This window comes from Raphanus sativus, chromosome 9 (genome assembly GCF_000801105.2).
Source record: "Raphanus sativus cultivar WK10039 chromosome 9, ASM80110v3, whole genome shotgun sequence".
In the NCBI taxonomy this organism is placed as follows: domain Eukaryota; kingdom Viridiplantae; phylum Streptophyta; class Magnoliopsida; order Brassicales; family Brassicaceae; genus Raphanus; species Raphanus sativus.
This window is the reverse complement of record NC_079519.1, coordinates 19,015,907-19,031,816: the sequence shown is the minus strand read 5'-3', so window position 1 is coordinate 19,031,816 and position 15,910 is coordinate 19,015,907. Positions and strand designations below refer to the sequence as shown.

At 36.9% G+C, this 15,910-nt stretch overlaps 2 protein-coding genes across 2 annotated transcripts; one reads left to right on the top strand and one right to left on the bottom strand.

Moving 5' to 3' along the window:
• The first annotated feature begins 2,330 nt into the window (after positions 1-2,330).
• Positions 2,331-4,594, top strand: LOC108826724 (uncharacterized). The gene is made up of 5 exons (XM_056993939.1): positions 2,331-2,506; positions 2,625-3,063; positions 3,156-3,404; positions 3,720-4,130; positions 4,219-4,594. Exons 2-5 carry the CDS (start codon positions 2,625-2,627, stop codon positions 4,440-4,442), a joined length of 1,323 nt encoding a protein of 440 aa, XP_056849919.1. The 5' UTR covers positions 2,331-2,506; the 3' UTR covers positions 4,443-4,594.
• Positions 4,595-10,814: 6,220 nt separating this feature from the next.
• On the bottom strand, positions 10,815-12,957 carry LOC108824875 (uncharacterized). The gene is made up of 5 exons (XM_056994114.1): positions 12,490-12,957; positions 12,266-12,400; positions 11,819-12,165; positions 11,664-11,745; positions 10,815-11,590 (listed from the first exon to the last, which is right to left on the bottom strand). Exons 1-5 carry the CDS (start codon positions 12,934-12,936, stop codon positions 10,976-10,978), a joined length of 1,626 nt encoding a protein of 541 aa, XP_056850094.1. The 5' UTR covers positions 12,937-12,957; the 3' UTR covers positions 10,815-10,975.
• Between the last annotated feature and the right edge of the window lie 2,953 nt (positions 12,958-15,910).

Here is a 15,910-nt window from a genome sequence, read left to right as displayed (position 1 = left end):
AGAAAGTTAATAACTATTACGATACAGGGCTGTGATTAGGGATGTCAAAATGGGTCATGACCCATGGATTGACCCAACCCAAATTGACCCATTAACCCAAATGAACTGTTTATTTTTGATCCAGTGGGTTAATGGGTTAACAGATTAATGGGTTAGCAGATGTATGGGTTAGCAGGTTTATGGGTTAACAAATTAAATGGATCTATTGGGTTGGGTCAATTCTTAACCATTTGGTTTAATTAAAAAAAAAAAAATCTATCCCTCTCTTCTCATCGACATCATCTCTCGCTCTCTTCTCATCAACACCAGACGCCGATCTCTCTCTTCTCCATCTCTTGTGATCCATCTTCTCCGGCTCGATCTCTCATCTCCTCCGATTTGGGTTTCGATCTCTCTCTCCTCCGACGCCGATCTCTCTCTTCTCTCAACTCGTCTTCATCGATCCATCGATCTCTCTCTCAGACTCTCTCATCTCCTCTCAAAGAGTCTCTCCATCGATCTCTCTCTCATCTCTCTCAGACCCTCTCGACGACCCACTCTCATCTCTCTCAGAGTCTCTTCACGTGTTTTTCCTCTCCTCTACTGTATCTGTTGTATTCTCGTGTGAAGGCGTTTGTGTTCTCGTGTATTGTTGATAGTTTAGCTGTATAACACGTTTGTTTGTGTTCTTTGTAATTTTAAGAGCAACAATCTTAGCTATGTTAAGGTGAGATTCATAGGGTTTTGTCTGAATCATCTGATGCGTTTGCCTACCCTTTAACACATCTCTTGCATCCAGTTGTTTCATGTTGTTGGTGCAGTTCTCTTTGGTTTCTGCTATTAGGTTCTGTTGCATAAGTAGAGAGACTAAGTTAGGCACCATGGAACTATAGCTGGTGGTGAGTCTTGTTTCTTTTCCTGATTAGTTTATGCTCATATCTCTCAATCGTCTCTTGTCTCTCACTCTCTCAACTGAATAGCTTTGTATAGTTAGCATATGTGTTCTGTGATTTTAGCATCTTTGTATAGTTAACAGAGTCTCCTCTGTCTCGTACGAGTTAGTGTTCGCAAGCTCTGAAGCTCTGAGTGAAATCTCTGTGTCATAGATTGATAAACAAGACTGTGTGTGTTTAGGCTCAATTCACGGTTGATCCAAGAGTGTGTATGTGTGTTATTATAATAAGATTTAGCTTCGTGATGGAGATGTTTAATGGTTATTAAAAAACGTTTTCAGCTTTGTCTTCGTGAGGATTTTGAAGTTCTCAGTTATGTTAATAAAGTCGTAATGATTCTATGCAGAGGATTTGTGCTAGGTTGATGCAATATATTTATACTCTGGTCTGGTGTATGTAAAATATGCAGATGGACCAAGAAGAGACGCAGTAGCAGTAGCTGGTGCAGGTGAAAGATATTATTGTTGATGAAACTTTTTTTTTCAAAACTGAAGCTTGATATTCATGAATGATGAAACCTTTTGATCGTATGTGTTTTGAAACGTTGTTTTGATCATATTGTTTTGAAACGTTATTTTTATATGTGTTACTTTGCTTCTTTGTTTTTAAAAATGGTTCAGTATAAAATATTGGGTTGATGGGTCAACCATTAACCCATTTGACCCATTTAATTTAATGGATCATGGATTAACCCAACCCATTTAATAAATGGGTTGGGTTAACCCATGACCCATTAACAATCAACCCATTTGGGTTATGGGTTGGGTTGACCCATTTGACCCATTTTGACACCCCTAGCTGTGACTAATGTTTATTTACAAAAAATTGCAATACAGCTAACAAATTTGATAAAAAAGGAGAAATATGTGAGACTTGTGCGAAATTCTATAACGAAACATTTGATAAATGTTACTATTTGGGCTTTTGACATGAAACTACAAGAGCTTCAAACCCCGGTCTAATTATTAACGAAACGAAAAATAATTGTAGGTCCGACCAAATGTAACAGTATATTTAACAAAATTAATGAATTTTGAGCCCGAAAAATATTAAGAATAATTAGACGGCAATTACATTGAATCGGAATTACATGCAGAGAAGTAAGTAAATGGAAAAAAGTTCATTTAAAAATGTTAAAAAAATGACTTCGGACCGTTCTTAAGTTGAACACGTTTACCAACAACAACCATTGAACATAAATCATGTACGTCGTTTTTTTTTAAAACCGGACAAACACTATTCCTATTTAACCCGAACATTAAACCGAGTGATGTCAATGCAACAGAAACAAAACCGACTATGAGCATAATATAATTTTAAAATAAATAAGTATAATGTCAGAGATATTTTGTGGAACCTACATTGTTAATCATTTCGTCTATACCTAGGTTGCTGGCGCATTTAATGCTGCGAAACAGTAGAAGCTGGATTTTAATCGTATAATAGATAATTCAGAACTAAGTTTTTTCTATAAAAGGGAGCAACCAGCTACCAACTTCAACACACAAACATAAGAAAAAAAATCCAGTTTACAGAGGTACCTTCTGGCGACAACACTAAAGGTCTAGCAAAAGGTAACTGTTAAAAGTTTTTAGGGTTTACAATTTTTTTTCATCATATTTTTCGTTTTTGTTGTAACCGATTGAAATATGAGAAGAAGATTCGATTAACTTTCATCGGTTGTGATTACAGATGGGAAGGTTAGTTCGGCTCGTTTTAGGGCTTTGGAGCAAATCGCCCTCCGGTGAGTGGACTTTCAAAGAGACACCAAATTCGACTACTGAAGGGATCATTCTTCACAATACCGAAACTGTCGAGGGACTTGTTGAGATGATCCGTATAACTCTCAACCTTGGGATCCTCACGCCCGTTGCTTTAACATATCAACTCCCGGATTGGTTCCTGAATTCCGATGCGCGTACCACACCACCATGCAATTTACTTACCAACAAAGACGTGGAACTCCTGACTAGTGTGCTTGATTACATCCCAGATCCACTGCTTTATGTGACTAGTGGTCCTGAACTAGTCGCTAAATACCAGTTTTTCTGTAGAACTCCTTTCTCAATCGATGACAAACATTACCTCCAAGAGGGTATCACAGAAGAACAACACCGCCAAGCAATTATAGGTCAGATCCGCTAAACATGATTTGTTTTGTTCATTATATTTAAATAAATAAGGCGTTGTTACTAATTCTATGTATTTTGTTATATGTGCTAGACTTGGTTGGTGGTCATCCAATCGTATGTAGCAAACATATGTTGGAGATAATGTTTAACGAACCCCAATTACTTCTCGTCTTCCGTGTTTCCCTCAAGATAGAAAAGGTATATGGTCTAGAGAACGATGATGATGACATAGAAGATCTAGGTGGAAATCACCTCATGAACGGGGATGATGTTATCTCACTTAGGGAAACTCTTCCGTTCTCTCCGGATCCTCTAAATACCATTGCACCAACTGATCAAGGTTAGCATTGGTTTAGTATATATATATATATATATAAGAATTTATATATATGATAGCAATATATTTGGTTGCGATAGCTAATAGATATTAGTTAAGTGTATAGATGGTTTACAATATAGACACGTAAGTTATGATTCATAAAGTCATGTACCATAGTTTAACAATTAAAACTTGTGGCTAGTGGAAACTATTATTTTGGTAATTATATCATAAAAAAAATCTTAAGTAATGCCTGAAATTTAATTAATATTATTTTCTGATTGAATTACGCCGCCCGAATCGTCATTTGGTTGCTAACTACTTACATTTACCTAGTTCTCTATGGCGAACCCGTCAACAGCGAGGACGTTCACAACACAATGGCATATCATGAAGCAACTGCAATGGTTCAAGATCATTCAACATTGGTTGTCGAACCTATGAACTTGTGGGACGAACCCTCTGATGAGGAAGCTTATTGGGATGCCATGGCATATGAACTTTTCGTTGCACCATCTCAACAAGCTGTCGATGGAAGCATCGGACTCCCACTTACTCAAAACAGAAGGATATGTGCTCCACAACCTCCACCAATCATTGTTGTAGATGATGATAGCGAAGGTTCCTACACTGGTTCTTTTAATGATCTGAACAACATGGAAAACAATTCAGCTTTACCTCCCCCTGATGATGTAGTTCTAATTTCTATGGGAGTTGAAAACATTGGTCGCCAAGTTAGCTTAATAGGTCTTTGCTCGGCTTTTAAGTATCTGAATTTTAAATATAGCTCCCGTTGTCTGTATCGTATTAATATTTGTTCTGCTTGTTGACGCAGGGGAATCATCGGCAGAGATGGCTATAATTAGCAATGGCAACAATGGACAAAACGACAACGGTTTCAATCCGCCTTTCCAAGCAGGCGAAACAGAACCGTCTCTTGATCTCACACTTGGGTTGGGTATGGGAAACAGTTGTGATGAGCAGACAAATGACAAGAAAGGTGAAGACTCGTTCGATGAAGCTGAAGATGGCAGCGGTGGGTTTGGTCCCCTCTCTTAAAATATATAGCTGAAGTCATAAATAAGTAGCCACCTTTTGATGTAGAATATCTAGGCTTGGGGTTAAGCTTATTTTGTTATGTTTAAAAGCGGAATGTTGCAGAATCTAATATAATAGCGGGGCCGTGTGATGTAAAATAGTGTAAGGCCAAAAAAAAATGAATGTGAAATATGTTGCTGGTTTTACATTTTTCCTTTCCAACTAATGACCATATGAACACCATAATTTGTAGGAAACACAAACAACAAACCGCATGATTTATATGAAGGACAGCTGTTTGAAAGTAGAGATGATTTCAAACAACAGTTGGCCGTATATGCAATGACAAACAAATTTCGGTTTAAAAACTCGCGCTCAACACCGGAGGGGATGGTTCTAATATGCATAAGTTCGTCATGCAAATGGAGAATTTACGCAAAAAAAATGAAGAACGTGGAGAAGTACGAGATCCGTAAAGTTTATTTGCAACATTCATGTTCGGTTGACGATCGAGCAGGGAAGAAACTTATATTTACTTCTAGAAATTTTTAAGCGTGTAAAATTGTTCGTCAGGAATATAATATAAAAACGGAAATGATATAACTATTTCACTTGAAATGTATACAACTTTCGCACAAACACAATTGTCTCTAAACATATGATTAGCCTTGGACTACGTAACATTTGGTCAATATTGTATGTTTCAACATACTGATGCACTTGTAACACAAATTTTTTTAAAAAAAATAAAACATTAATATAACGACTACGTTTATCATACACTAAACACTATTGTTGCACAAGGTACAATGAAAGGAGTATATTCTAAGATGAGTAAAAATAACTTATATAAATTGAATACTATAGGTAACGAACTTATGATATTGAAAACTTCTGTCTCCAGGTTATGATGAAGCAGCGACACACAATGTCATTGGAGAAATGATAAAGTATAGATTTACTGGGACCGGATGTGGACCACGACCTAATGATATCATTCAATTCATGCTATGTGATCACAATATTAGAATTTCCTACTAGAAAGCTTGGCGAGCAAGAGAAGTAGCACTTGATTATGGAAAAGGGGAGAATGGGACATCATATCAACTTCTTAGAGACTACCTCCACCGCCTCGTAATGGCTAATCCTGTAACATTGGCTGAAATTGAAACAGTTTACCAACCTGGCATTGGGCAACAATTCAAATACATGTTTCTTGCACTTGGTGCAAGTATACAAGGTTTCAAGCAAATGCGTTCTGTTGTCATTATCGACGGAGCACATTTGCGAGGAAAATTTGCGGGATGCTTATTGTCGGCTTCAGCACAAGATGGCAATTACCAAGTTTTCTCTCTTGTCGTGGCAATAGTGGATGGTGAAAAAGATAAAGCATGGGAGTGGTTTTTTAAAATGTTGTTGAAGTTCATACCGAACAACAATGAAATTGTTTTTGTGTCTGACAGACATTCTTCCATCTACAATGGGATAACAAAGGTATATATATGATTTACTTAGTTTTATTCTTATTTAACTGAATCTTCATTTTCTGACTAAGGGAAGTAAAATTACATATTAATTGTAGGTGTATCCAGCCGCCCATCACTGTGCATGTGTTATGCATCTGAAACGCAACATTATGACATATTTCAAAAACAAGAACCTTGGTTACTTGGTGGGCAAGGCGGCCAGAGCATTTCAACTCAGTGACTTTTACAACACGTTCAACGAAATCAAAACCATCAATGCATCTTGTGCAGAGTACTTGATTGAAATTGGTTTCGAACACTGGGCACGGGCCCATTTTGCGGGGAATCGGTACAACGTTATGACGAGCAACGTTGCGGAAACATGGAACTCCGTACTCCGGGAAGCTCGAGAGTATCCAATAGTTGCTTTGGTTGAGTATATTAGAGAAAAACTAATGAACTGGTTTGCCGAAAGACGTAATCACAGAACCAATAGTAGAGGAAGACTCACGCATCGTGTTAACCAGATATTAGACTCTAATTTTGAAGATAGCGCAGGGATGAGGGTTAGGCGAATTAACCATGTTGAGTTTGAAGTGAATGACAAGACCGGAGCCACATTTCATGTTAACCTTGCCGAAAAAGCTTGCAGCTGTTTTTCATTTCAAAAGCTACTCATCCCCTGCCCTCATGCAATTGCTGCCGCAATCAAAGAAAAGGTATGTATCAAAGATCTAGTGTCTAGCTATTACTCAGTCGAAACGCTTGCAGCTGCGTATGCGGTTGACATAGTACCCATAAGCACCCAAGTCCAAACAACTGAAGACATAACCGAAGGAGAAGGAGAACCATCGAAAATATATCCACCGAGAAGGAGATGTCCCCCCGGAAGACCTAGGAAGAGCAGAATAATGTCAACTGGTGAAATAAGGGTAAACATATGTGGTATAATACGTTTACTATATAATTCAAAACATAGTACATGAACATATTTATATTTTGTAGATGAAAACTCAAGGCAAAAGACGATTATGTAGCCGTTGCAAGGGCACCGGGCATAACAAAGCAACTTGCAAAGTTGCTATATAAGTGAAGTTTAAAACCGGCAATATGGCTTTTCTCGGATGATGAAGGTGTTTGATAAGCATGGTGGTCTGCCAAAGACAGAATAAGTAAACATGTGATGTAAAATATTGTACACATGTTTCGATAGAGGCAGGTTGTTGTAATGCCCGAGAATGTGAAATAAATAAGTAGCCAAATTATATTGTCTATTTCCTACTTGTTTAAAAAATGTCAGTCTTAGAATGCTACGTTTTGGTGGCGAAGTAATGAACGTAAAAACATCAGTAATTTGCCTAAATATGGCGACACGTTATTTCAAATTAAATTTTTATTTGGGTTAGAAGTTAAGGTTGTATCCGGTTATCATAACCGGATCGTATGTAGCTAAAATTTAAACGGTTATTGCGCCACCCATATAGCAAATTCATTTCTAAAACACAAAGTTAAATAAATGTCGCCGTCGGTTTACGTTAAAAAAGACAATCCATTAGTTGAGTTTTAAACCATAAAGGCCCAAAAATAGCCGTAAATAATTGGCCCAAAACCTTTGTTCCCTTTCTTTTAGTCTGAATTTAAATGGTTGATCAAAATACAAGATAAGAAGAAAGGAGACAACCTTGTTCACTCCGCCATTAACCTCGTTGAGATCGTCATTCTCTCCGAAAGCAGTACGAAGGCGATCTAGAGTGCGATTCTCTCCGACTGTATCCTCCGTTCGCATTTGTCTCTATCTAATTCACCGAGCCTGTTTCACCGCACGCAACTCAGAGAACCATAACTTCACCCTTGATTTTGAAGAAGGTATGTGTTCGTCGAGACTATATATAGTGATAGTCTGAGATAGTAGATTAGGTTTGATTAAAGTGATAAGTGTTTTGGAAATCAATACAACTGGAATGATCGGATGATGATTTTCTTTATTGTTCTGGTGTGGTCGGACACTGCTATTGTTGATTTGTGGTCGGACACTGCTTTTAGTTGTTGTTGTTGTTGTTGTTGTGTGGTCGGACACTTCTTTCATTTACAAACTCGTAGGTTCTTTGCAGATGACAACTCCACAGGAACCTCATTTCTTCAAGCCTCTCCTTCCTGGTTTTCAGACTGGCGTGACAATACCGCTTGCCTTTTTCTCAAAACACATACAAGGGAATCAGATCAATAAACCATGGAAACTAAGATCGGACGCTTCAGATGAAAGTTGGGAGGTGATACGAGAAGACAGGACACTCACCAAAGGTTGGAAAGAATTCACCGAAGCACATGATCTACGAGTCGGTAACATTGTCATCTTCAAACACGAAGGAGCCATGGTCTTTCATGTCACTCCTTTTGGTCCTAGCTGTTGTGAGATTGAGTATAACAATCCTCACATCGTTAACGATGAAGCCGATGCAGATGATGCTCCTATTTTCTCATATGACTACTGCTTCTTGGCTGAGGTGACCGATAAAAATCAAAAGGACGACAAAATGGTGAGTAGAATTTTCCTTGTTATACACCATGTTTAGTTATGAAAATTTATGTGTCTGTTATTTCTTTGTTTGTAGTATCTTCCTGTGGAAGCTATGTGCTGTACTGCTTTGAACCAACAATGCAAAGAGGTTAAACTTGTCAACAAAGCGGGAAAGTCATGGAGTGCGAGCTTCCGATTTAGCGAATCAGATGGCGCATATTACATCAGCAGAGGGTGGAGAAAGTTCTGTCATGATAACAGATGCAGCAACGGAGACTCGTTTGTGTTCAATGTGGTTGGAGACGGGACCACAGCTCCATTACTGTTTGTCCGAAAAGGAAAGGGTGTACCGATCAAACGATATCCAATATTGCTTCTAGCTCACGGAATTAGATATCTCCGTTGTTGTGTTTCCTATTTATGAAACTTGTTTGTTTTCCTTTCGGTTTGTAAAACTTGAATACTTATTATGTCTTTCGGTTTGTGAAACTTGCATGCTTATTCTAATGAACTTTAATGCTAAGGTTTTTCGGATTTCATAATGAACTAGTATTGTATATTGTTGTATGTTTTATAAACTGGAATGTACAGATGATGCCGTAACTTAGAAATTGGCATGCACCTTCGGAATAACTCATGTGAACGAAATGGTGATATAGATGCTGTAGATATTTGGTTGTACGACAATGTAGATATCAGCTGAATGATTGAAATACCCAAAATTTAAACACATAAGTTAATATATATTAAACATGCATACGAAATAAAGGTTTCCCTTACATATCATAGATCAAGCTAAATTGAACAGAACTCAAACAGAGAATTCGACTTAAAGAGACAACATATGAAGCAACAAAGTTACTTCATTTATTCAAGACCGTTACAAAATACACATAAACCACTAACATAGAACAACCCAAAGTGCCTTATTCTTCCACATTTTGCGATCCATCAACTGCAGCCCTTCTTTCAATCATCAGATCCACATGGACCGGTACCCACATCTATAGACGGAAAAATAACATAGTTAGTAGAGAACATAATGCTTAGGGATTTTGCTTGTAATGAAATAAACTAAATTTGTGTCTTCATATCGTAATTCTTACCACTGGTCGACCCCGCATTCTGTCTAGCATTTTTTGCTCTCTGAAGTTCAAAATGGGCTCTATAGATAACAACCTTTTCTGCCTCGGTAAATATCTCGTCAATGACTTCCTGACTTGCAACCAGTTCTTCTTCCCCTAATCCTGAAACACAATGGCTTATGTAAGAGTTCAATCCATTTACTTTTAACTTGGCTACATGTGTATAGACCATAACAATTAAAGTATGAATGAAATAAACAAAAGCTGAATCACCTATGGAAAATGGGGTATTCATAAGGAACTAGTAATGAGCAACTTGTTCCGCACCAGAGGTAACACATAGCTTCAATTCAGGAAACGATGAACGAATACCCATCATCTCCGCAACATCGTCCGTCGATGTAAGTGTGGTCGGAGGACTTCGAGTTCCCTCTGCCCCCAGCATCCACTGCGGTGGGTGGTACGCCATCGACAATGGTGTATCATCATTCAAGCGGTAACGGTCACGAACGATAATCTCCAACTCACCTAACGTCTGCGTAGGCTTCACTAAAACTGTATATCCAAGGTCACTTGGCTTCCTCTGGAAAATCCAATGGCCCTCAACGTTGCGGGTCCAAGCGCCATGAAATAAACGAATACGTAGCGGTGTGGACATCTGCAAAATAGCATTAGTTAAGTATGTCAAAAGTGATATGATAACTCTATATGTGAGTGGCAATTACTAACCTTAATTTCCTTTGCAAGCGGATGATTGTGTGGTGATGGATGATCAATTGCGAACGGTATGTATTTATAGAAGAAAAATTCTGGGATAAGAAGATGACATAAAGAACCAGCCATATTATGAATTTATTGAGTGATATAGGTAGCTATTCTACTATAGATATAATCATGATATTCGAATACTGACACTACCGACTCACCATATTTGTCATTTCTAATTCAAAACAAAGACTATAGGAATTTTCAATACGCGTGCCTGACTTGATAAGACAAGCACATGGAGAAAACAATGTGTGTCTCATATTTGTTTGATTAATTGATGATATCAACACGACGGATCATTAGAAGTTACATTAGTATTCGGACCAAATGTAAGATAAACAATTAGAAGTAAGGTAAGTAACACAATACATTTATGGATAAGATACAAAGGCAACACACAAAAACTTTTACAAAACTATGGATAGGCTTCTTGTGAGCATAACCGTATTGTAGAGGTCTATATCAGATAAGCATAATAGTTATACTATTATAAGTCTAACAAAGAAAAATGGAAACCCAGCGATTTAGAAATTCTAAAATATTATATAAATCCCACATTGTTTAAGTTGTCAAAGTGGCAGATGCTTATAGAAGAAGACAGAAACACAACCATGCTTATGGAAACATGGCCACCAAATGTGTACATTATAAAACATAGAACTCATACAAAGTCAGACCATCCCTTCTTCTCCATCAAACCTCTAACACGGCCCTCAACTACAGCTGCTGATTGAACTCATATGCCATAATGGCCGCCCTCCTTGCTTCTTCTTCGAGAGAATTAGGTGAAATATTTTTACACCCATCTATACCGTTTATTGCATGCCTTGCCATAAATATGACAGCCATTAAACCCGAGTCACATGGATTTCTATTTTGTGCCACATATTTAGGCCTTGCAACATCATAACACTGCATAACGGGCTCTTCTTCTGTCTGCAAGCCCACATATCTTGCGAGATAAGGCAACAGCTGGATGACACTTTTTAGATACGTCTCCACCGCTCTATCGGTGAACAGGCTCGTATTGCAATCGAGAACAGTGAGAAGGCGAGCATCAAAACAAATACCAACCCAATGTTTCATACCAATATTGAAAGGAAAGTAATACCTTATTGGATGAACCTGGGGATCATCTTTAGAAGGAAAGATATCAATCAAACCTTTTGGAAACTTGTATGCCTCTTTATTTCGACTCTTTAGAAATTTCGGAAAAATCCGGTTAATGGCAAGGACAAATTTGGTATCAAGGAAAGTGGCACTTTGTGGACCTTGTGGAGGTAGGTTAGGTGAGATTACGAACCGTGCAACTCGAAGAAGAATATCAATTACCTGGGAAAAAAAATCCCGTTCAGACAATGGGATTGAAACGACGATCGAACACACTTACTATGCTTACACCAACCTTTGCAGTTAAAAGACGTTGTCTCTCTAAAAGTTGTCGGATATCTTTTGCAGAAACAGCAATGCCACCAACGTTAAGTACACTGGAATAAAGTAATTATATTATTATAAAGTCCTCTAAATAAGTTGTTACAGCTAGAAAAGTAGATAACTTACAACTTCTGCCCGAACTTGACACACAGGTGCCCATACTTCCTTCTCATCTCAGACTGATCGTAAGTTCCAAAACTGAACTTCTGTGCTTCTTTAACTCGGGCCATAATGTGTCGTCCACATTGGTAATCCGCAACTAGACCTGATGGAACAGTTTTCTGCCGCTTGCTTTTCCTTGATCCTTGACCCTGATCATTGTTCTCAACCACATTGGTTTGAGATGTACAATCCTGCTGCCGGACCTCGGTTGACACAACACGGTCGTCGCCCAAACTATGCTCATCTTGAGTTAAACCAAGGGAGAAGGAAGGTTCACTGCCCAAGTTTTCGCTTTGCCGCTTATGAGCGTCCTTTGCAACCAATAAGATAGTAACAAAACAATATCAATCAAATGATTTGCGCAATTTGAGGTATAATTGGGACGACAACAATTAGTATATCCACAATTACCAAACGTTGCTGGAAAACATTTTGGCAGGTACGAATCTGGCTATTTTCAGATTGTGCATATGTCTCTCCTCCTGGAGGTTGGCGATCAAAGCCGGAAGCGCCAACTCCTTTGTTCGATGGAGTAAGATTCTCGTCCTAATAAGAGAGATTACATAAGATGGGGAAAATACTAGCTTCAAAGACCACCTTATAGAACTTTTAAATCCAAAAAAGATAGTTATTACCTGGCTAATAGGGGTTGAACGTGGTGGTGTTGAGTAATCACTTATGTTTCTTAGCACATTTGCAATATTTTCTGCATTTATATCAACATCATCAACTGGCCCCATCGAGGTAAAAGGCAATGTTACCGGTGCTGGCAAAAGTTGATTACATACCACGCCCGGCGTATCAACATTCTCCTTACACATTGTTGCAACCATGTCCTTGACAGATACCATCATCTCAGCTTTGAACGTGTCAAGCATTTGTTTGACGTGTACAACAACCTTACCCTCAATTGCATCACCCATTCGACAAGCCATTTTGAACTTCTTCTCCAAGTTATCAAACTGCGGTTTGATTTTCTCAATCACATCACTTGTGATATTACCGGCATCAGCGTGTTGTAGATGGCCATGTCCATATGTTGACTTCCTTGACTTTGTAGTAGATTTACACGATTGTCGCATACGCTCTACGTCACTATGTCTTAGGCCACCCCGAAACAAAGAAGTTGTGAACTGATAGTTTGTGTCGATTCTGGAAACGAGGTTATCAATTGTGGAATCAGGCTCTTCATCAGACCACACCAAATTTGCTTCGCCAAAAGTTTGAGTATTGTCCTCACCAATAAGACAACTAACCTTTACCTACAAATATACATGAATGCGTAATAAAAACTGACTTAAATGAATTTCTGGATGTAAACGTTCATATAACAAATATTCATGATAAGCTATTATAAATTTCGTTTACCATATATATATATATATCTATCTTATTAAAGCTGAAGTACAATTTCGGTGTGTTTGGATACTTGGATAAGAGTATTAAAAAGATTTGATGTGTTTGGCTATAGGTGTAAAATTCGTTCACGATTATTGCTAACTTAAAAAAACAGTAAAATCTGTAATGAAATCTTACTCACCACGTAAATATCTTATATCTTATGCAATCTAATAAATTAAATATTACCTTCTCTTTCTCTTGATTTTTTTTCCCAAATAAAAGACATATCTATCTTATTAAAGCTGAAGTACAATTTCGGTGTGTTTGGATATTTGGATAAGAGTATTAAAAAGATTTGATGTGTTTGGCTATAGGTGTAAAATTCGTTCACGATTATTGCTAACTTAAAAAAACAGTAAAATCTGTAATGAAATCTTACTCACCACGTAAATATCTTATATCTTATGCAATCTAATAAATTAAATATTACCTTCTCTTTCTCTTGATTTTTTCTTCCCAAATAAAAGACATAACCTAATTAAATATGCTTTCTCTTAATGCAACCAATTTTTTTGGATTGTTTGGAGACTTGAATAAAAGGATTAAAAAATTTAGAATGTTTAGAAACATAGATTGTAGTATTTAAAAAAAATATTTTGTTTGCAAACAAAAATAGTGGTATTAAACAAAAAAGTAATAGGCTTAAGTTATTAAGTCCATTATAAAAAAATGTTGTCAATATAAGCAAAATACAATGCAAAGCCCAATTTGAAATAGAAAAATAGATTAGAATAAAAAGTCAATAAATTTTGCATAATAGATTAGAATAAAAAGTCAATAAATTTTGCATTGAAATCATAAAACGACACTTATTTGAAACGAAAATTTTGCTCCAAAACGACATCTAATTCGAAACGGAGGGAGTAATGACTAAGGATGGGCTTTCAGGTACCCATACGGGTTTGGTTCTGATCGATTTGTGTTTCGGGTTTTCGGGGTCAAAGATTTCAGCCCTATTATGATGTTTCTAAATTTTGGTTTGAGTTTGATTCAGATCTTTGGTTCGGGTTTGGATAACCCATTTAAATTATTTTTAAAGTTTTAAATCATTATATATTTTAAATTTCTCAAAATATATAAATAAAATAATATATTACCTATAAATTTGAATAACATATGTCAGAATACCTAAGCTTAACATATCAATTGGCTTGATTTAAAATTTTGGATACATAATCAATAATTATTTTAAGTATTTTTGGTGATTTGAGTATACTTTAACTATTTCAGATATTTACTATCGACCCCTCCTTACCTCAGTTTGAGGATTAAAGGTCCAAAGTGACTAAAGTTGACAAAAAAAAAAAATTTACTATCGAGTGTCTATATATATTTTCAAGTGTTTATAACCAATTTAAAAGTATCATTCTTGATGTTTTATATAAGTTAAATCTAAATATATATATATAAGTATATAAATCTATTCTTAGATAAATTCAGGTATCCGAATAGTTCGGTTCGGATCAGATTCGGTTCTCTAAATAACAAAATTTTGAATAATTCGAATATTTAATCAATTTATATTCGGGTTTCGTACTATATTTTTGGATCGGTATTGGTTCTATTCCTCGGATTCATTTTGCCAAACCCTAATAATTACATGAAGAACAAATATCATCATATTTTTCAAAATATACATAAAGTTTATAATCATTTAATTTAACAACAAGCTAAATAAATATATTGATTGGAGAGGAAATAAAACAAAGTAAGAGAAATACATAATTTACTAGAAACACTCTATGTGTCGAATTTATAATAAACAAGTTTTACTAAGATAAATATATTCAATAATTACAAACAATTAATATATTTCATAAAATTAAAAAATAATATCCGCGCTTTCGAAGCGCGGGTCAAAATCTAGTATATATTAATGCACCCAACAGTAACTGCTTTCTTTGATATTATGAAATCTTACATTGCTTTGCTTGTCCACATTTCGGCCATGTGATGGATTTAGAGTGTTCTTCTTTGCAAATATATCACGACTAATTCCTTCGACATCATCACTATCAGATTCAGATGATGAACATAATTCTTGCACACCCTCTGTCAACGCAGGAACTGCTTCAACCAGCACAAGCTGGAGAGCTAGCGCAAATCCTTTAACAGCAATAGTATTTTGAGACAGAGCAACCTCATCACGCTCTTTTATACTCCCAACGAGCATTTCAAATGCAAGTCTTCCCCATGGGTAAGAAAAGAAGTCATCAAGATCTGCAATGGCTTCAGCATGCTCTCTTGAAATCTTCATCTTAACGCTAGTTGGGAGGAGAACCGATTCTAGAAGCCAAGCAAGCATACTTGATACGGATTTCCTTGTCTTTAACTGTTTTCCGATAAAGCATTTTGATGACCGAAGAAACCGTCACAACCTCCACTTTTCCAAATAGACACGGCCAATAAGGTTTCGCCGATATTGTCTTCTTAAGCTTCATCTTCGCCTTCGCCGGATATTTACCGCATCGGAGCCCCGTAACAATTGCAAATTCGCGCAGAGCGAATCTAATGGGATGGCCAGCAAACCTGAACCATAACTCATACTTCTTCTTCGTTTTAAGCTGTCTTGATAACATATACCTGGCGAATCTTCCGGAAAACACCGGTTTATCTGCTATCTCTATCAACTTCCCAAATGGCGATTTCCTAATG